This window comes from Salminus brasiliensis, chromosome 2 (assembly GCF_030463535.1).
Source record: "Salminus brasiliensis chromosome 2, fSalBra1.hap2, whole genome shotgun sequence".
Classification (NCBI taxonomy): domain Eukaryota; kingdom Metazoa; phylum Chordata; class Actinopteri; order Characiformes; family Bryconidae; genus Salminus; species Salminus brasiliensis.
The window spans coordinates 24,273,093-24,296,380 of record NC_132879.1 but is presented as its reverse complement, the minus strand read 5'-3'; the positions used below and the strand labels follow the sequence as shown (position 1 = coordinate 24,296,380).

Here is a 23,288-nt window from a genome sequence, read left to right as displayed (position 1 = left end):
TTATTATACTGTAATTCAATCTCATCCCCTTTTTAAATGTATAATTGTAAGAAATGACTTTAGAAATGCTTCTGTCAGAACCAAGCATCAATGTTGTATCCAAAAGTATCCATGCAGCCCTTCTAAGTGGTAAATGTAACTACTTTAAGAAACACACATACAGCTTGTATTCTTCCAAAACGTCCATTGAAAAGCACTGCCAACAGAATGGAATGCTCCTGAGAAGCTGCACATAAGTCTGAGGTCACCATGTGGAAAGCCAAGAGGCAAGAGGGGTATACAGCCCCCTTAACAATGAGCTGTGAAGCAGTGCAACTGTGTTCTCTGCAGTGGTGGAGTTGAGTTGGAGTGGCACTTATGGCACAAAGCAATCAGATAATCATAGCAATGTAGCAAAGCCATACCAGAAGAGTAGAAGTTGCTATGCAGCAAATGGAGACAAACTCCCTGTTAATGCCATTGATTTCAGGAGAAACATTGGATGAGCAGGTGTCTACAAACTCTGTTTGCATGATATTGCACTTTTCTCTCATCTGTTATCAATTCATAACATCGACCATCACAAACAATTTCATGTGAATAAGTCCTGTAAATTTTTTCAGCATTATGACAAACATTGCAACTACAGTTGTAGGAGTACATAAGGAGTGAGGTGACTTTCTTGAGAAGGATATCAAAGCATATTTTAAAAAGAAATCAATATCAAGGCTATTACAACACCTCAGAAAGTTAGTCAATCAGATATAGATGGAGAACAGGTACACTTTTGCTGTCTGTTTTTAATGACTTAAGAATGATTATCTGGCTGCAATCATGCAGTTTCTGTCAAGTGCTGAGACTCTTGCTAAGATGTCTTTCCACAAAAAGCTTTGACTGTGCACTGAAATATGATACTACATTCACAGTATGTAATATTTGCAACAATACTTCTACTTCTTTTCGCTAAATTGGTCACTCAGATTTTTGGTTTTCATTGTCATGGTGGGTCCATACTCAAACAAGTGGTTAGTCTCGGTCATTAATATGCATTAGCTCATTAACATGGAGATTTTAAATCAGCTTCCTGAGGACACATGTAAAAATACAGTAGATGTACAGAGAGACCGCTGAGGTGATCAATCCCACTGCGATTTAGTGAATAAGACTTCATTACTATGCTGCACAATTTTTGTGGAATAGCACAGTTACCGCCCCTTTGTGTGCATGACAAGGGAATACTTTTTGACTCCAAGCTAAATAATCTTGTCGATATCAGAGATGTTCACATAGCTAAATCGTCATCCTTACAGTTGTGTGAAGTGAAGCAATATGCAAATGACAGTGTGTTTATTCAAAACTATTTCCAATCGTGAGATGAAAGGTGACAGAAATCACAGATCAGAGCCCATCTTTACCAACCCCATTCTGACAGTTCCACCAACATAGCTCTAACATAGCTGTCAGCCTGCCAGTTTAAAAAGACCCCCTTTATCATACACTCACTTTACCTAACTTTAGTCAGCGTTTCACAAAAGCTGAAGTCTACAGAGTGGAGAAGAGCGCAGCGGGAAGCTGAGGCTTAGAGTGAGGAGCATGGAGAAGTGGATTAAATTGTATTGGTCTGCCGGTATAAAGCTCTTTGGGCTCAAAGCTGAAGAGGGAAGTATCTGAGGATGAATTCTCCAGAATTCATTGAAGCTCTGTAATATCCCCAGCGCAAAAGAGTTTTACAGCCTTCCAAATCTTGTAATTATTTATGTTAATTCGGTGTGTGGGTGATTGTAGGTGTGTGGTAATAGGTGGGCGATGAACAACGTAGCTATTGTTCATGACAAAGACACTGTAAGCAGGCACAGCTTGCTGCAGTGGCATATTGCTGATTGCTGCAAAATGATAATTCACACATGAAACAAAATGTAAAGTAGTGACTTCAGGGCCTGCTAGAAGAACTATTATAGTCACATACAGCATACACCTTAATTAATTAATGAGAAGGTAAAGGAGTGTATCCGAGTATAAATGTGCCTGGGAGTATCGCACTTAGCCTCCACATCAACAGCGCATGCTATTGAGCTAGGCATGACAAAGCCTTGTTTCAGTACAGCGGCCGGTGAGTTCTCCCTCCGCCGGCTCCAGTGCAGCTGCAGTGATACTGCTGATAGCTCTGAGGAAAGCTCTGGCATGAGTGGAGCAGGGCTTTCGCCGCTTCCTTCCTTATCAGCTCCAGTCGATCCGTCATGCAGAACGCAAGCGTGGGAGGCACCGATTGCTGAGCGAGTCGATTTTGGCTCGGCTCTGCATACATTATCAAACTATGAGAAACATCTTGCTTTTTCATCACACCAGGCATATTGTCAATGGATCTGCTGAGAAATTAATGGGAGAGCATTCTTTTTTTCCCCTTCCGACTTTCCTCCTCTTCTGCTCTCTTCTTTCTGCCTCCCTCTTATCTGTCTCCTTCTCTCTGATGTTGACTAAACAAATGGAGATGGAGGATGAAAGGAAATGTGTGGAATATGAATGCGCTCTGAGGGAAAATAGCCCCATGAAAATATTTGAAGAGATGCCGCCGCAAACTTCCAGACTTCGTATTGATAATGGGTTACGATGATAAATAGTTAAAGAGGTTAGCCAAGGTTCGAATCCCAAAGTACACAGTATAAATCAGAATCACCTAAAATGTGCAGTTTTCAAAAGTAGATTGCAATTTACTGACAGAAAAGAGACAGGATGGGTGAAATTGTACTGCCATTGCCCCAGCAGATGAGTTAGACAAACGGCCCATAATTCATGGAAAATTACCGCTATGGACTGAAAGATTTGGGCACGTCCTCGGTGTGAGACTGGACTGAGCCATTTGCTATAATCATAACTTGGCTGTTACCATGGAGCCATCGACAGCACTTTCACAGTCACAGTGGTGTGAGGGAAGTGGAGAAAAATGTTCAGTACCTGCTGCTTATGCTGTTTTCTGTACATGAGAATGCACTTGATGTTAAGTCCCTAATCAGGAACTGGCAGGCAAATTTTAAATACCGCCACAACAGGGGTTTTCACAACCCAGCTAAAGCACACTGTATTTATCCTAATGAAACCAGCGCACAATAAAGCATTAGCTTGTTTCATACAAGAAGGTGTTTGAAAGGACAAATTATTAGGGAACTTAAAGGACAAATTATTAGAGAATCTGAATACCTACCCTTGCACATGCACTTAACACATTATACTATGAAGGATTTCCTGAACAATTTCTTGATCTTTTAAACTGTCTGGTGCAGGTGTCTTCCAACTGCAAAACAAGATACCTTACGCTGATGCATAGCACCAAAGATATTTGTAACACCTCCTTTGTTGAGAATATTCGGCCTGTTAGAGAGTCGGCATGTGAGAGAGTAAATAAGTGAGTAAGTGAGTGTTAAAAGTTACAGGCCAGGACAGTGAGGTGCTTCTATGCTGCTCCAGTTCACTGGTTTCCAGTTTTGTAAAATCACCTGCCCCTATAAGTGTTGTCACATAACTTTCGACATTTTCGACCAGTTCTTTTTTTAATATTTGATAGAAATATATTGATATATTCTATCATTTTTGATACCAAAAACAAAAAGTGAGAGATTTTGTAGGATATACATATCTAGATAAGCATTAAAAAATAAAAAATTGATCCATCACCTACTTGTGCTTTATGACAGAGGTACATTACTATGCACAACAGCATCTTTTCAGCTCTTTATTACCTTTAGTACTTTTTACTTTTTTAATTTATCCCCTACCCTATTTATTGTTTAGTGTCATTTTCCTTTAGTTTAAGACTGTGTTCTGTGTTTTTTGTTACTTGTCATACGTGTTGCTCTCACCAAGACAAATTCCTTGTATGTGTAACATACTTGGTGAAATAAAGAGATTCTGATTCTGATTCTGATTCTGATCTTCCTCATTCATTAAGTCTTTACTCACCATAATCTATCAATTTAAAATATCTCTGAAACTTGTGAGATTAATGTGAAATGTGAAAGTTTGGTCAAATATCAGCCTCATACTGTTAATATACATTAACTTTGTTTTCTAACAATTACTACTCACACCAAACACAATGATACTGATCATTGGGGTCCCCTCTACCTGTGTCAGACCAGCTGCCACCCACCAGTCCGACCACCAGGCTCCCCCACCACCACTACAAGACCAGCTGCACCTTGGGTTGGGATACCCTCCTACCACTGCCACCTGTCTAAGGACCTTGTTAAAATCTACATGGACTCTTAACTATCTGCCACTATTAATATTACCACTATTAACTATCATTACTCTCACTACTCTTTCCATCACTGCTATGATTACATAGCAAGTTACAAACACAAGTTATACTACACCATGATTATAACAGACATGTTAGGATTATGCTGTACACCTGAGCAGTAGAACAGTCTTGATGGTTCAGTAAATAGTTCTGACCAGAGGAGGATGGGTCCACCTTGTGAGTCTTGGTTCTTCCCAAGGTTTCTTCCTCCAGCTCTGAAGGAGTTTTCCTTGCCACTGTCCCCTTTGGATACTCACTGGGGGTATTAGGTTATTCATGGTTTTTATGTCTTCTAATGTTTTTGATTTCTTGTCTTTTTACTGGTTACTGATTCTGTAAAGCTGCTTTGTGACCAGTTTACAACACCAGTTGTAAAAAGCGCTATACAAATAAATCTGATTTGATTTGATTTGATGATATACAGCACATAAACACACCAAAGTCCTATTTAAGCAGGATGAGTTCTTCATAGGGAAGTGGGGTAATGTAATTATTTCCATAGTTTCTCAGTGATTTCAGTCTAATGCAAAGGCGCAAGTCATTTTTACGGACTGCAGGCTCCCGCATCAGTCAAGTTTCTGATGCCTTTTACGTTCTCTAAAACAAAAAGATAAAAATAACCTCAGTTTATAAAATGCGGCTTTTCTCAAGTATGGAGGCCTTTAGTTTGGTTGTGCATGGAACAGATACCTTGGGTCGTTCAGGTCTATGGCAAACCTCAAAGACAATGGTCAAATCCAGAAGACCAACCAAAGGACTCCCCAGAGAAACAGCACTGCTGGCTGCTTTAGGTATCACTACAAGTGAATTATAAAACTGGTAATCATCATGTTTTTTTGGAGGTGATGGTAGTGTGTAAATCGAATAGCCACTCTAAGTAATTTATGAGGAGATTTCATATCCTGTTCCACCGGATGTAATGGAATATTTACGAACATGCTGATTCGCACAGGACTAATATAACCCAGGGTTATTATAACGAGTCATCCATTAAAAAAAATACTGACATAGCAGTTTCAAGAATAAAATCACAGCAACATCAGTAATAATGGCATTAATCCATGTTAACCCAATGACTGACTTTAGTTTGAACTGTTCTGAAAAAACCTTGTGTATCATTTTAGCATAACAAACGGAACAATTTTTGACAATAGTCGTCCTTACACATTGCGGATCTAGTGGTTATTTTGCATGTCAGTCAAATGTCCTTTGCTGTTAGCAGGCAGTTCTTGACCATGTTGTAAATGTACCTCAATCTTTGACAACAAGCCGAGTTCCCACATTAAATAAACCTATTAGCTTGAAATACTGTCTTCATCTTAAATCAGCATTTTCCTGTAACTGGATTACACATCAGAGAAACATCTCTTAGCTTTAGGTTTTCTTGGAAACTACAGTACCCGGTATATGGCACTACTTTCACTTTTATGATTTGGGTTCTTGCCAAATCCATAACCAAAAGGGGCTATTTCAGGGGAGTGATCTTTCCGTTAACAGGAAGAGAAAGGTATAAAGTAATCCAGCTTCATACAATATTTATTACCATCTACTCTGCGCTCTGACTACCTTTATATGATTAATACTTAATGCTAGTCTAGGCATCCATCATTTCAATTTAGAGGTTTACACAAGTAGTCGTGTTTTTCACTGGTTTCAAAAAGACTCCCATGAGAAGCATTAGCCATGAGTCATGTTTTTATGTTTATTTCTGTTGATATTAAAATTAAAACAGAACTGGAAGTTTATATTAATGAAGTTTTGAGATTAATTAATATGAATTGAAAAATGCACTCTCATTCCTTTGAAGTCTTTTTTTGAGAAATGCAGTCCTTAGGCCAAACAACAGCTCAAAGCATCTAAGAAGGCCACACAGCATTTAGCCAGTATCTCTTCATTCTGGTGGGTTCAGGTGGTGGGCCCAGCAGTCTCAGCTTACAGTAGCAACCGAGCAAGTTATGGTAAAGTCATAGGGAGTGCAATTACTTATTTAGACCAGTGTACATCAAGAGCAATACCTAATTAAAAGCCATGCTAAAACCGATGCAAGACCAACTTTTAATGGGCAAGATTTAGGCTATAAAAATTAATTAAACGTAATGCCTTATACAGTAGTTACATATTAGGCACTGGGCTATAAATCACTTGTACTGGTAGTGATCTACATTTCACAAATGAGCTCCCTATGGACAAATACCCACACTCATACAATGGAAACAACTTGCAATGAATCCTGTTCTCTGAGCTCTGAAAGTCTTTGACGTGTACTTCTTCACATCTCATTTGGCAATAGTTACTTTGTAGTTTATACTGTAAAACATATGGCCCACACATCATAAACAAACACCCATATACGCATCATCCCTGACAAACAACAACCTTCAATCTCCATTCTTGACATTTTTATGATAAATGAAATGAATGAGTTCTACAATTATTTGGAGTTAAATCTTTTTACATTGACTATCATTGAAATTTAGCAAGATTTTTCCTTCTACTGTACAATTACCATTTTGGAGAAAGTTTTTATACTGTGATATACAGCCTCTAACTGTACAACCTAGGGGCACTAAAAAGGTATGGAAAGCATTTCTAATAAAGATGTTCCTAATTTTATACATACATTGTAGTTTCATATAAAAAAACAATGCAGTTCATTCAGGACAATACTGAGGCAAAGTTAGTTAAAGGTAATAATGAGGGCTAAGATCAGGGAATACTCCTACAACTACAGCCTTGTTTCCATTTACATCATGCACATAAACAAAGCGTTCTTTTTCTTTCAAAACAGCTTTAATTCTTCATGGTATGGATTCCACAACATGTTTAGGAATTATTCCTTTTATATTGCAGTCCATATCAACAAGACTTTGTCACACAATTCCTGAAGGTTGTTCAGGAGCATTTGCATGCTGGGAATCACCCATTCTACCCTATCATAAAGATGTTATATTACATGCAGATTCAGTGACTGAGAGGACCACTGAAGAAAAACAAATTCATAGTCATATCCAATAAATCAGTGGAAGATGACTTCTTCTTTTTTTTTTTTACATTGAGCATTATCATGCTGGCCCTGATAGGGTGCAAATGGCCAGCAACACATTTTGGACCCAAAGTGTGTCAAGAAATCATTACACCACCTCCACCAACCTGGACTATTGACAAAAGAACAAAAGTATTAAAACTGTAGATGCTCTGACCCTACTATCTATGAGCCTCATCATAAATCAAGATACATCAGACCAAGTCATGCTTTTTCCAGTCTTCCACTGTCCAATTTTGGTGAGACTGTGCCAGCTGCAGCCTCAGCTTTCTCTTCTTGGCCGACAGAATTGGAACCCGATGTGTTTTACATGTTGTGTATTCTGAGATGCTTTTCTTCCCTCTCTTTTATCATTACAGGCCTTCCAAAAGGCAGCTAACAATCACCATATCTGATTACATGTACAAGCTGCACAAAGGGCTTAAATGAAATGAATGAATAACAAAACTGCCCTCATTTAACAACCAGATTTGACTGTACACAACTTTAATGAATAATGGCCAATGTGAGTAATAGTTGGAACTTATTATGATATGTATATAAAGACATCAAACTATGCTCACTAAGGCCAAAATTGTGCACACATAAACTTATGTTTTGGCAAGTCAAACCCACAGGGGATCAGAGGTTCCAAAACAATGCTCTAGTAAAACTGACTTGCAGACATACACTAACAAACAGTTGCAACACTTTAACTTTATCTAAACCATCTGAATTGCTGAGAACACAACTCAAAGACTCAAAGATCTCCAGAATCTCCCCATGAGCTCTGCTAAATTACACCATGTAAAACATGTAAGTATATGTAAGTACAGTCCTCAACTCAACTTTGTTTTTAATTTTGTGTGTTCTTAGCTATAGTCTGTTGTAATTACCAATAATGTAATTAATGATGTGATTGCAAAGAAGTCAATTACTAAGCTCACCTAAAAGGACAAATATTTTAATGTTTATGGGTTGACTAGATTAAGGCATTTCCCAAAAGCTGTAGATTTATAATTGTTAAACCTCAAAACAAGCTTCTCTTTTAACTCTTAATCTATCACATTAGCAATGCACATTTAAAAAATACAGAGGATTGGTGTTAGGACCCTTAAAGGTTTAAGTTTAGTGTTGCTCAATGAGATACACATTGCAAGAGGAAGTTCTAGGGAATGCTCAAGCCAGTGGCACTCTAAACAAATTGTTTTGATGTAATAAATTGTTTTATTGCAGAATAATGGTTTCGCTGTACTCTTTGTGTTCACATAAGCAAGAAGTTACTGTATGTACAGATTCATGCTCCACTTACACAAGTTCATAAAGAGGTTAAAAAGTTTTTTTAGATGCCTGTTGCCTACAGAGGGCCAGTTAAATCTATAAATAGCCACAATACTGCAAACGGACAGGTGCAATGTCCCTCCTGTTCACTGGATGCTGGAGACATATGGCCCTTTGTCAAGTAAGTGCTACAGTAACAAAAGGAGGGAATGAATGGCTTATTACCAGGATGCTTTCTGAATATGCCTGCAGTGCAATGCAGTGACACTTAAGAGGTTTGTTGCCTTTATGGGCCTTTTTCTGGGCAATTACAACATTGCTCATACTGCATGGACCCCTACAACACCTTGTAACATTGCATGTGCATATGCATGGATATTTCCCACAGAATGGAGCTTTGGTACTTTAGCCACTCTGAATACACAGTGGGCTGGAAGAAAGCTAAGGTCAATCATTCTTCCAACTCTTCCAACTCCTCACTTCTGCTTCCTAAACTTGCTTCTTTAGCTTTGAGTGTTTGTCTTTTGTCTATTTATTCATTGTTTAGGCTTTTATTTTGCTCATGTGCATTAGTCCCCATTAGATTAAAAGAAAGACCTTTGAGAAATGTGCAGTGTGTTGGCACTGTTGGGACAAGACCCTCTAAGACCAAAAACTGTGCTGTGCAGTAGATTCTGTTTCTGCCAGCTCAGTGCCACATAGAAGCTGGAGCTAATGATCAACTGATGCAATGTTACGATTGCCCTGCAGACTTAATCTAACAAGACCAGTACATACTCTGCAACTTTAGCATGATCTAATGCCACGCATTTGCTTGAATCAAAACTGCAAGACTCGGGCCTTTTTATTGAACTTTACCATGGTATATCAGAACAAAAATAAGAATTAGTAGTGAATTGATTAAAATTCCCATCAGTGTGTCTACTACTAGATACACACAGACAAAAAGGTGGAAGCATAAAAACCAGAAAACTAAAACGCAGCACAGTTCTTTATCTCAAACTGTTACTTGCATTTGAATTGCAATTTACCTGTAGCCATGGCACTGTGACCCCATTTTCAGAACAGCATCTACAGTAACGTATAAGTCACTGAAGTGTAATATATATTGTGGCTCAGGGGAAATGCTTCAGGGTTTTTGTGCTGGGGCTCTTTTGGATGGATTTGAGCTTCCAGAGAGCTCACTTCACTTTTGTACTATGGTGAGATGGATGAACAGTTTTGGCTGCATGCAAATATTACTCTGCATTTGGTATGACACTCTGCTTCAAAATATACAACTGCAAAGGTTTGGTCAATTGTTTTTTCTTTTTTAATCCTCAAAATTCATGTGTTTTGTAAAGGCATCCTTGAATTTGAGAAAGGTGTCCTTCTTCTTATTATTATTATTATTATTATTATTAGTAGTAGTAGTAGTAGTAGTAGTATAATTATTATAAATTCTCTTAAGTTATTTATTTATACATCTTCATAGTGAGTCTGGCACAGGATAGGTTACCACAGACACACCTATTCACTCACACACTAACACTTGGGGGGGGGGTGTTAGCATGACAGAAAGGAAGAAACTCAGGTGGACACAGGCAGAACACAAAGCACACAAACTGCACTATGCTCATTTAAGTTCAATTACCAAAGAATAGCTATTTCAGAAATCTATGCTATGTGGTTTTAAATAAAAAATCTACACTATACTAATAAAACAAATTAAGTGTTGTTTTGGAGAATCACGGCACAGTTTAACGGTTTCCTGTTTGAACAGACAGTATATTATACAGTTTAAAAGTTGAATCAGGTGTGCCAAAGCAGGGAAATTCCTAAACTGCATTACTGCAGTCCTCTAGGATCTGTGCTAGAGAACACTGGCTTAAAGGAAAGCGCAAGCACACAGCACAATTAGATGTTGAAAAATCCGTTAATACCTAGAAATAGCCTGGGGATGTGAAGCCCATCTGTGAATCAAAATGCAGGGCTGCCTCTAATCTAATGTTATTCTGAAATGTCTCCCTGTGAACTGAGAAATGTGCAAACTAGTTTGTCTTGTTAAAAATGTTAATTTAAATGTGTAACATGTTTAGACATACTGTCCTGTTCCTACCTACTGACAAGCCATTTAAAAATCACCAAACATGATCTACTACATTCGAAGTAACCTTCTTTTAAAGTTCAGGTGTCCACTAATATGCTATTTACACTTTGTGCAAATAAAGTCCCACTCATAAATATGAAAACTAAAAGAATATGAAGGTATTTATCTGAGCAGCGAAAAAATGCACCTTAATGCAGCCACTAGCCTATATACGCTCACAATGTTCCTGAAATCAATAGTGGGTTTGCTAAGGGTGTAGCTAATCAGGTAACCTGTACATAAGACTCTTATTGCCATGTCATTAAGGAGCAAAGTAATTAAGTTGTGTAGTGAAATACCAGAGCCATGACCATGTTCAGGACAAAACAAAAAACACAGATTCATGAAGGAAAAGAGTGCGAGCATAATGTCAGGTCTGCGGCCCACAGGCTTCAAGTTCAAGGACTCTTAGGTTCACGTTCATTGGTTTCAGTAATCACGTGTGTTTTGTTTCAGTGATTGGATTCACCTGAGGCTGGGGTACTTAGGGAGCTAACGCGGACGTTCTCGTTGCCGAGAATTATACTTGCTATGCCAAGCTGTATGGTTGGCTTCGTTGTTCCAGAGATTCTAGGTCTGTCTATGGTGTGTCTCTAGAGTTCGCTCTTTGAGAGCCGGTTCACGTTCAGGAGTATACCGCTTCATGGTTTGCAGGTTGGTTGCCTTGAAGATTTGACGGCCAATCCCGTTGTTCCTAGTCACGTAAGTTTAGTTGCCCCTGACGAGCGCGGTGTTGCGTTTGTTTTGTTCTTCCCTATCTTGCCTGGCTCCCTGGCTACCTACCAGCCTCAGGTGGCTTTCAGGTTTAGCCCATGTTTGTTTATTCATTATTCCTCGTGTTATTGCGGTGTTCTTGTGTTTTCCCGTTTGGTTTAATAAAATCTTGCATCGCACCGTCCCTGTGAGTGTTCACTTGCATTGTCCTAGCCAGTCATGACACATAATAATTACGTTTTAATTAAGTATTGCACAATAGAGATGCATAAAATATTGAAAGTTTTGAAAGTGCCTGTTTTTGAAAAGTTTTGTACTAATAAAAAAAGAGACAGATTCAGATCATTTATCTTATATGCTGGTCAGGTGTACAAGGTGAAGCCTACCCAGAAAACACAAGGCAGGAAAAAACTGTGGACAATGAAAAACATTTGTTAGATAATGCTGAGTGGTTTTCATTTGTTTGCCACAGTCCACTGCACAGTCCTCTTTTAACTGGACATGTATTAGGAACACTCATGACTCATAACACGCTTGACGACTAATGCTTTCTGTTTGCACATGAAACCTGACACAAAACACATATTGGAGCCTCAGTGTCCTTCCCAGGCTAATAAGTGGTTAAAGGTCTGGTGATTGCTGAGTGGAGAACTTGCCAGTATCAGTACACATACTGTGTGTTTGGTACTGACAGTCTTTCTATATCAGAGCAAATCAATTATTCAGAAGCATTTAGTTGCAGAACCCCAACTGACAGCGTAGAGTTCGGCAGTGTTCTTGCAGAAGCCTGAGAACAGTCCAGCACTTTCCTGCACTCTGAAAACATCACTTCAGCTCATATAATTCATGATGAAGGGGACTGGCCTGAGTGCATGATACAGTCATAGCGGTCAGTTATATTAATAAGTTCACACTACTGATGAATTCCCACCTACTAATAGCAAAATGTTATTAATGACAATTTACAAATTCATAAAGATATAAATTCACAAAGACAGCTGATAAAATATTTACCTAAATACCATCAGGGAGTAACTGTATGAGATATCATGGTATAAACGTCTCTGAAAATATCACTGTTCATGGTAGGCCTGCCACGATTATTACGTTATTGACTTTGCATACAAAATATGGGCATGACCTCGACCATTTTGATGACCTCAGCATTGTCCATTGTGTTAACTTGCATGTATTTTAGCAAATATGTTGACTTTTAGCACCACTAACCAGATACACAGAGAGTCACTTAGCCCAGTACAGTGAGTTTCAGAACACAGCAGAACTAGCAAACACCATTAACAGCACAGCGATTGGTCTTCATCCCACCCAGCTGATTTAAGTTTCTTTTTCAGAGGACAGAGTTTGGTGATTTCAGTCTCATTTCTCTCTGCCATTTTCTTCACTGTGTGTGTAGCGCCAGTTGCTAAGTCTGTCAGGCAGTCGAAGCAGAGAGAGCATTGCCATGTTTTTCAATAGCGGTAATAGGCATGTCATGGTATACCATGAAACCGGTTACCGCCTAGAAACAATGCCTTCTCTGCTATGCTGTCATTAAAATCCCTAAACTCAATAAAGTAGAAATCAATGATTGTGATTCAAAATGTTTTGTTTGGAATTGTACCATGGGTGAATGCTGTGATTAATGATGCTGCAGGTAAGCATGACTTAGGTCAATTCACCCCCAGAATAAAGCATGACCATGCTCTGTGAAAATAGAACTTGTTCAGATGAATTAAAATGGCTTGCAGACATCTGGATGTCTTAGACATAAATTAGGCTTTTTTTGAGAGTTTATTTAAGTGTCTGAACGAAGTAAGGGCACCTGACATGAGTCAATGTGAACTATATATAAAAGTCAAAGCATTTGGAAGCATACATCTCTGTGTCCCTCTGTGTCTCCTTTGCTCTCTTGGTCTTTCTCTCTCATTTTGAAACACATTAAATAAAGGAGAGCTTACTTCTATGAAATATGATCAAAAATGAGAATGCTGGGCATATGACTCCATTTTTGCAGTGGCAGCTTTTGCAGTGATACTGTATGAGCTTTGCTGCCCTCTATAGTTAGGCAGGAGACCATCCTTGAGCATTCTTTGCCCAAAAGCAGTTCATCTAATTTAGCGGATGGGAGGGGTTGCCGTAGAAACTGCTCGACTGGGACTCTCTCCAGATGGAGAGAGAAGAGAAGGTGCAAGAGACTGGATAAAAATATTTCCAAACTTCAAAGGTGAAAAGGAAGGAAATAAGAAGGTCTGAAATATTTAATCTAACCTAACAGGATTACCAGGCTCCAAAAATTATTATTTGAAGACGTCTCTCCTACACGGTTGTTAAACATTCTGCAAATTCGAAGAGAATGGAGGTTCAAATTAGGTGGTTCTGGGCAAGGCTGAGTTTGGTCTCTCTTTAACATTATGTAAATGCCTTCTTAATCCATGACAGCTTATCCCAGCCAATGAGGTCAGTGACTTTGCATCTGGGGGAAGATTTCCACTCTACCGGCAGCGTTGCACAGAGGCTCTACTGTATATTCCATTTATGCAGCCCCTTGAACGAGGCTTGATTTCCCTGCGGCAGTTAAGGGTTCATTAAGTCCCTTTAACATGGGGGGAATGTTAGTCTCCTAAAAGTCTGTGGGGGACTGTGAATGAGGGGCTCCAGCCCTGCGTTACCTGTGGTGATATTGCAGGTATGGCTAATTGATTCAGAGCCAGACATTTTACAACAGCCAGCTCAGCAAAGAGCGAGTGGGATATCCAGCTATGCTCCACTTGATTATCTCAGAAGAGCTAAATCAAAGTGGTAAAGCATTACATTTGGAGTACAGGGACAGTGCAATTCAACCGGCCACAGTTCAACAGAAAACTACAATCCTATGATCATTCATCCAGTATAAACACTTTTCTGTATGTGTCCTAACACCTAACTCACAAACAGAAGGAAAGGAATTGGCAGTTCATACAAGCACATTACAAGATAAATCACACATATGACACATCTCAGAATGACAGATTGCACCATTTAAAACAAACCCATACAGTGCATTAATGGGAGTAATGTTGTTCTTCAAGGCTGGCTGAAGCATGTAGTTGTACTGCGTAGCTTGATAATGTACAAAACTGGCACTACTCATTAATACTGCTGCTTTGAAATGTGTAGTTTACATATGTACAGATATGTATAAAGTACTAGAGACCCAAACTTGAGTAAAAGTGTAAGTGCTCTGTCAAAAAAGTAACATGAGTAAAAGTAGAAGTGTTCTTTAAGCTCCATACTTAAGTAAAAGTACTAAAGTATTCAACATTTTTGTACTTAAGGAAGTAATTTATTCTAAAATGTACTACTTAAGTACTGAAAGTAGAAGTACAAGTATTGTGTTATTTCTTATGTAAAATAAAAGTGATTAGTTCCACGATCACGGGAAGCTAAAGGTGGCGAAGATGGTGTTTCTTCTGCTGGTTCTACAATCTCTAAATAAACTAACAAAGCTCTAGTGTTAGTGTCCTCAATGCAGCAGCAGAGTGAAAGAAAGAGCGGCAGCATGCTCGCTCATGGCTTTATCGCTTGTTCTGCTCAATGTTGAGGCGGCTTCATCAAACCCAGTGACAGTGCCATCTAGCTCTCTGGCTGTGATAATATGGCTTTGAAATTATTTGTACCATTTTTATAATTGTAACGAATAACGGAAATGGAACAAAGTAAAAGTATTAAACTCATCCAAAATGTGTAGTGAAGTAAAAGTGGAAGTAGGAGAAAAAAATAATAGAGTACAGTAGAGCACAAATTCAGCATTCTCTGTATACGTACAGATTACACTGTGATGATAGAGAAAGCACTCATCCAAAGTCTGGGCTGAGATGTCTAGCTGTTGAATGGACACAGTTGATGCTGATCATTGATGCGGACTGTTTTCATTTATTATGGTTACAATAGTGCACAATAGGCTAGTTTCAGATGATCATCTCACAAAAAATACCAATAATGCAAAACCAGCTCATTTTAAAGCTCTACAGTTAAGGGAAAAATATTGGATTGGTATCAGCTGATTTTACCTGATTTTAATATTGGCAACAGAAAATGAAAAAAGTGGCTTTATGCTATCCCTAAACTTAAAGCTGTTGTATCAAATGGCTACTTTAATCTGAAATCTAAATAAGAAAATCTCAATATAAATAAGTACGTTTATAAATACATGTATTATATATTATAATAATTATCTGAAATAAATGTATCAATACTGTTGAGTGTAATTATAATGCTTTTTTCCCTGTGTGTAGCTTTGGTGATAAATGACACTTAATTCTTAATGAAGAGCAAAAGCTCTGTTTCAGACTATTTGTAAAAACTACTGCATTTTATCTTTGAGCATGAAATATCTTATTGCTTGGAGTGTGTCACATTTTCCTTTGATGTAAATACTGTAGTGCTCCAACACAAAGAGCATCAACATAGATTCAACAACACCCACATTTTCCTTTCTTCTTCATAAAGACAGCTACATATTTAGACACATACCAGACATGAATGCACAACTACTCTCAGATATGGACACACACACACACATGCGCATATTCTTTCTCTTGCTCTCTTAATGAGCCTAGAGATACGGTGCAAACTGTTAATCACTCACATGCATGGCTCAGTTTATGAATTTTAATTCCATAATTACAACATAATTAATGCAGAAGCCCAGTGTCTACAAGAGTGCAAGTGTGGTACGCTGCAATAATAAATCAATCACGTAGCATAAGGGGAGCATGATTTCATTACAATACCCCTCTCTTGGCAAACAGTTGTGTATGCGTGAGGGGCCGGTTGGCAAGTCCATTACCAAATCTGTCCCCATAATTATGTTCACATGCATCATTACGGCCCAGTGTTCCCTCCCCTCTTCACTCTTAATAAATTACATCAGTGTGCAACTGTGACTGGCCCTGGTCTTGCACCAACTCCTCTCCACTCCATCATACTGATACGTCAGAAAGAAAATGCTGCCAATAGATATTGAGAACACACTGTAGAAAATAAGAGTTAATGAGGAACTTCAGGTTAAAGTATATAAATAAATAAATCTCTGTAACACTCTGTTGTTGTCCTTATAGATGGCTGTTAGAGGGTTAGCATATCCTTAACTTAACATTTACATAAATACACTCATTGCCCAAACAAGCAACACACCAAGAAGGAGTTGTTACAATCGAATGAAACTTTATGTGTGTGAGTGTAATGATGATAACAGATGTTCAAGTGGCCTATCCTTTACTTTGTTACAATTTTCCTGTGAATCCTTCAGTAAAGCATAGCTGAATATTACTGGAGCGGTCTGTTATACTGCTATCCTATGAGCATGTTAAGTATTTGAAGAGTAACCTTTTTTTTTCATGTTGCCACTGTCCACCTTAATAGATTTGATATATTGCTATGAAACCAAGATGTGATTGAAGTGTAGACTTTCAGTTTTAACTGTTTAGGAATTACTTTTATACATAGTCCCTTGATTTTCAAAGGCTTAAAGGTAATATGCAGCCAGCATACTTGCTATTGCATGACAAATTGAGAATATAAAAAGGTATTGAGTTGGTTCCAAGTGTTGAATTGGCTTTTGGTAGTGCAATGGGAACTCTTAATGTGTGGTCCAAAGAGGTGACAAAGCAAACCTACTATTTAGTTCATTCCTTAAAACAAAGAATGCACTGGCAATCCCCCCAAAAAAACACAGAAGACAAGTAAAGGAGAAATTCTTTCTAGGGTAAGGGAAAACACCTTTCACAATATCTAGTCTAGCCAAGAAAACCAAAGGTAGTAGGTGGCTACAACATTGCAGTGCAAGCAAACCACTGGTAACACTCGAGCAGAAAGGTAAGAATAGACTATTACACTGCTAGGAAACATATAAAAAAAGATCAACAAATAAGCAGCAACTGAAGGTGGATGCAGTAAAGGCCTGGCGAAGCATCTCAAGGGAGGAAGCTCAGAATTTAGTGATGTCCATGTTTTTCAGACTTGAGGCAGTCACTGACTACAAAGATTTTTTTTTATCCAAAAGAATTACTTTACTCTTAAGACTATGAACATAAAGGGTCTGTAAAAATGCATGTAATTCCAGTTAATTCCATTTAATGCAATATTTTTGTTACACTTTCAATTTCAATGATTATTGTAGAAAAATATGTAGAAAATCATATTCCTCTAGCTCACTGATGTTTCAAAATAATCACAAACATTATGACATTATATGCTCTGCCAGCTTTAGTAGTGGACTTTCACCCGTCTCTGAGACTGGGTTTATAGGAAGCAGAAATGGATGAATATGCAGCTTTTTAGACATGTCCTCAAAGTAGGACCTCTGCATTTCTTTAAACTGACTGGCCCTTCAAGGGTTCTTCTGTTGAGACAGCAAATGCTCTATCATCTTTTTGTCAGACCATGTAATATATCCAGTTTCTGAAATGTCTTATGTCGACAGTGTTCAACAAACACATAAAAGGCTGACTACAATGAGCCTGCATGATGCATAGCTCATCAGATTCGGATTTAGCCCACCTTCTTTTCTATTTAAAGAGTTTCTGACAGGTACATTTGAGGACAACCAAGTTTCATCAGTACAACTACAACAAAACAACTACAACAGCCAAAACCAACCTCCAATAAAACAATAACATTATATCATAATTTTGCGTTATGTTAACAAACTAAAATCACAACGCAGCTACTGTAAAGCAGGATCAGAGAGCAGAAAGAGTTTCAGTGCATTTAGTAACTGTTTTACCCACCAGTTTCCCGAGAGATCTGAACAAAGGCCTCAACGCCACTTTCTCCGTAGTTTCCCTCAGATGCCAGTGTGGAGACATAGTTCCAGCCCATGGCCGTGACGATGTCCAGCATGGCCTGAGCCTGGTAGGAGTCAGGTGGCACCACACGGGAGAAGAAGTCGTAGCGGGTGTTGTCGCTTAGCTCAGGTGCAGTTGATGCATAGCTAATCTGAGGGATCTGTGGAGGAGAAAATCAAAGTTCTGTGAAAAATGATAATTTTACAGAATTTGCAGTCAGTGATTCTTACAATGAGGTGATAGCAGTGAAATCAAGAGAACCCTATTAAATATGATCATGTCAAAGATGCAACGGAAATAACATTATTTGCGGTCTCATACACATTCTGTATCATAATGCAAGACTTTACAGCCTCTGAATGTTTCATTGGGGATGTGCATGGGTCACGTAACCATTCCATGTGTCAGTATTTGAATACTGAAATCACTATTCGGATATTCATTGCACAACAGCAGTGCAGGTATAGTTCACAGGTGTAAAAATGCAGTACAACAATCTTGTTTTTTTCACCATTAGTTTATGATATTTAAATTGCTTTTCTTCTTCAATCATCATTTATTCATTAAATATAATGGATGCATGAATATCAAAATTTATCTGAATTCTCAGCTATAGTTTACATATATTCAGGAACATGAACCCATTACATACATATGGGATACCAGCAGCAGGTAAGAGTGTAGAGAGATGTGGGATGTGGGGGTTCTGGCCGGCAGAGAGGCAAGCTGGATAATGGCTCTTTGGAGGCAATTGACGGTCTGATTGATTTCTCCTCAGCCAAAAGGCCAGGCTGTCGGCCGGAGCCCCAGAGGCTGAGCTCATCGGCATTCGGTGCAAGAGACAGAAGGAGAACCCACCAGCAATACAAATGCCACTCACCGCCCGGTCACGCAGGTCCACCACCGCCCTCTCACCCTCTACCCTAAAACTGCATGCTTTTAAATATAAATACCACAGATGAGTGAAGCAGCCAATAAACTGTAAAGTATGTGCGCAAACATGTGTGTGAAGATAAGGGCGGGATGGAGAGAGCTGGTACATGTGAGCAGAAGGTTGAGTTCTGCTGACGACGCTGCAAATGAAATGCTTTAACACAACCCTTCCCATAGCAGACCTTTCACTCAATTTAAAGTCACGAGGGAGAAATTTGACAGGTTTGGAGACTGTGCACATTTAATATGTGCTGGGCCTGAAATGTTTGGTCCAGGGGAAATTAGTTGCTTCTTTCCATCAAATGAAAGCAATTTGAATTGGTAGAAATGAATCAGTACTCACTGGCGGGGCCGGTCAAAAAGGCTGTCAGGTTGGATGAATTATTTGTTCTCTAAAAGATTAGGTCTAAGCTCAAGTGAGTGATCATTGAAATCTCAATCAGTATTATTTTGCTTTAATGTTTCATGGACAAAAGAGAGATTGTCAATAAACCTTAAACCACAAGCAAAATAAGGTCTTTAATTTCTCAACAGTAACAAACTTTGCCAAAAAACCAGACTAATTGCGATATGCAATGCAGGGCCAATGACAGCAGTGTGGCATACGATCTGAAAAATAAGCCGATTGTTAGCTTGAAAGAACCACTTGACTGTCTGCAGTTTGGCTTCTTCAGGACTGCAGAGAGCATGAGCGATAAATCATGAACTAATTCTGCCCTGCACTGTTACTGTGGTCATCCAGATGTCTTCACTCTGGGTGGTAGACAATGAGTAGGGATATCAGGACTGGAGTGTAAAAGCATGCCTCTGGATGCAGCACATGGTTTTCACCTTTTCACAGCTTACATCGCAAGGTTGTAGTCAAGCACTATATATAGACCATTAATCCTACATATCTTCATAGCAATTCTTTCTAGTTCACGCTCATTTCAGAATTTAAGCTGCATTAACTTGAATTATGTTCATAATCCTTTGTTTACCTATTATCTCTTTTGTCTAAGTTGAGAATGCACATAGTCGTCTGTGTTTGGCTCCATAATGGAGCTGTCAGATGTAGAAAAGCAACTCACTACTGATAGATTACATTAAGACAGTGCTAATTAACCTCTCAGATGACCTTTATTTAAAACACTACCTCCAAGAGGGGTGGACACAAATTGCTGTGCACAGATAGATGTTTGTACTCAATCTTTCAGTCTTTCATTATTTTTTCTCTTTTTTCCCTCTTTATCTGACAAATGCGCCTCACGCACACAAACACACGCCTCCTTCACTGCTCGCATATCCACATCAACCGCGGCACGGAATGAGATTATGATACTGAGATGTTCTTATGCAGACACCAGTCTGTAAATCTCTACATTTCATTCTGTCTCTTTATCCCATACTTGTTCAGTGTTCCTATTTATTGACACTGTCACTCCGAAACCTTGTATGTCCAACTTGTATCTGGCAGAAGAAGGAAAGACTATGTTCAAAATATGCCAAAGTGAAAATCACAAAAATGTAGATGCTTACATTTGGGATCAGATGTAAAACTGATCCCCTCAAAGATTTGTCTCAATCAAAGGCCTTACTGGGAACCACTTTCATGTATACACTTTTCATGTGCATTATATTCTTGTATACATTTTTCATGTTTATCAGTGAATGCAAGGTCATACCACACAGTCAATGTATGTGGCAGTAAGAGACGGTACTATACGACTATGGGAGGGAAGAAAAAAATGGGGAGATGGTAAAAATAACATGGTAAGGCACAGTTAATGGGCAGTCTATGTCCATATCTCCCTAAATGTGATGTCAAATTCTGTAGCTTTGCTTTTTAAGTTAATTCTTTTTATACTTGTCTCGTTTGTTTCTCTGCTTTTACCAAAGATGATGACCTACAACTTCTCACACTAATAATCCAACCACCTGTACTCTAGGCTCAGGACTTTCTTACTTTCATCACACTTATCCTAAACAGCACCTTGTAATCAGGTCATGTACCACTACATACAGTGGGGGAAAAAAGTATTTAGTCAGTCACCAATTGTGCAAGTTCTCTCACTTAAAAAAATGAGAGAGGCCTGTAATTGACATCATAGGTAGACCTCAACTAAGAGTTGAATGAATTCTAAAAATATAACATTGTCTGATTTTTAAAGAATTTATTTGCAAATAATGGTGGAAAATAAGTATTTGGTCACCTACAAACAAGCAAGATTTCTTGCTGTCACAGACCTGTAACTTCTTCTTTAAGAGGCTTCTCTGTCCTCCACTCATTACCTGAATTAATGGCACCTGTTTGAACTGGTTAACAGTATAAAAGACACCTGCCCACAACCTCAAACAGTCACACTCCAAACTCCACTATGGTGAAGACCAAAGAGCTGTCGAAGGACACCAGAAACAAAATTGTATACCTGCACCAGGCTGGGAAGACTGAATCTGCAATAGGCAAGCAGCTTGGTGTGAGACTGTGGGAGCAATAATCAGAAAATGGGAGACCTACAAGATTCACTGCTAATCTCCCTCAATCAGGGGCTCCACGCAAGATCTCAGCCCGTGGGGTCAAAATGATCACAAGAACGGTGAGCAAAAATCCCAGAACCACACGGGGGGACCTAGTGAATGACCTGCAGAAAGCTGGGACCAACGTTACAAAGGCTACCATCAGTAACGCACTACGCCGCCAGGGACTCTGATCTTGCAGTGCCAGACGGGTTCCCCTGCTTAAGCCAGTACATATCCGGGCGCGTCTGAAGTTTGCTAGAGAGCATTTGGATGTTCCGGAAGAGTATTGGGAGAATGTCTTATGGTCAGATGAAACCAAAGTAGAACTGTTTGGTACAAACACAACTCGTTGTGTTTGGAGGAGAGTGAATGCTGAGTTGCATCCAAAGAGCACCATACCAACTGTGAAGCATGGGGGTGGCAACATCATGCTTTGGGGCTGTTTCTCTGCAAAGGGACTAGGACGACTGGTCCGTGTACATGAAAGAAAGAATGGGTCCATGTATTGTGAGATTTTGAGTGCAAACCTCTGTCCATCAGCAAGGGCACTGAAGATGAAACGTGGCTGGGTCTTTCAGCATGACAATGATCCCAAGCACACTGCCAGGGCAACAAAGGAGTGGCTTTGTAAGAAGCATTTCAAGGTCCTGGAGTGGCCTAGCCAGTCTCCAGATCTCAACCCCATAGAAAACCTTTAGAGGGAGTTGAAAGTCTGTGTTGCCCGCCAACAGCCCCAAAACATCACTGCATGGAGATCTGCATGGAGGAATGGGCCAACATACCAGCAACGGTGTGTGCCAACATTGTGAAGACTTACAGAAAACGTTTGACCTCTGTCATTGCCAACAAAGGATATATTACAAAGTATTGAGGTGAACTTTTGTTATTGATTAAATACTTATTTTCCACCATTATTTGCAAATAAATTCTTTAAAAATCAGACAATGTGATTTTCAGAATTTCTTTTCTCATTTTGTCTCTCATAGTTGAGGTCTACCTATGTGGTCTATTACAGGCCTCTCTCATCTTTTTAAGTGGGAGAACTTGCTTGGTGACTGACTAAATACTTTTTTCCCCACTGTACTAGAGACTACAGACATTTCATTGTTTTTTTCCTCTCAAAGATTGTCTTGAACAACCAACCAACTGTCTCTCTTTCTCAATCAGAACAACCTCCAGCACTCCAACCAGTCTGGCTTCAAAACTGTGCATTTTACAGAAACTGCCTTCCTCGCAGTTTCAGAGAAGCTCAACACTGCAAGAGCTGCCAAACTGTCAGCAGTGCTGAATCTTCTTGATCTCTCTGCAGCCTTTGATACAATTGACCACAAGATCCTCCAGTCCAGTCACCGGTCCTGCATATCAGTAGCAACATTATTTCAGCTATCCTGGAAGGGGTTCTTAACTGCACCAGGCAGACTCTCCACCAGTGTCTCGTAGAACCCGATACTTGGAACCCGATACTACTCCTCCTCTGTTTCCACCCTACACCCGCTCTCTTGTTATATATATATATATATATATATATATATATATATATATATATATATATATAATAATATCCTCTCATGGATTCAACTATATACAACTACATTCTGGCTTCAACTA

At 39.0% G+C, this 23,288-nt stretch overlaps 1 protein-coding gene across 2 annotated transcripts in view; it reads right to left on the bottom strand.

The window, feature by feature from the left end:
- The window catches only part of grm8b (glutamate receptor, metabotropic 8b), a 145,829-nt gene that overhangs the window by 90,760 nt on the left and 31,781 nt on the right, over positions 1-23,288 (bottom strand). For both annotated transcript variants that reach the window (XR_011978536.1, XM_072671303.1), the window contains exon 3: positions 18,192-18,408. Coding sequence is in view for 1 of the 2 variants with exons in the window: in XM_072671303.1 (XP_072527404.1) it covers positions 18,192-18,408 (217 nt within the window). In the remaining variant the exon portion in view is untranslated. The remainder of the gene's footprint in view (positions 1-18,191; positions 18,409-23,288) is intronic.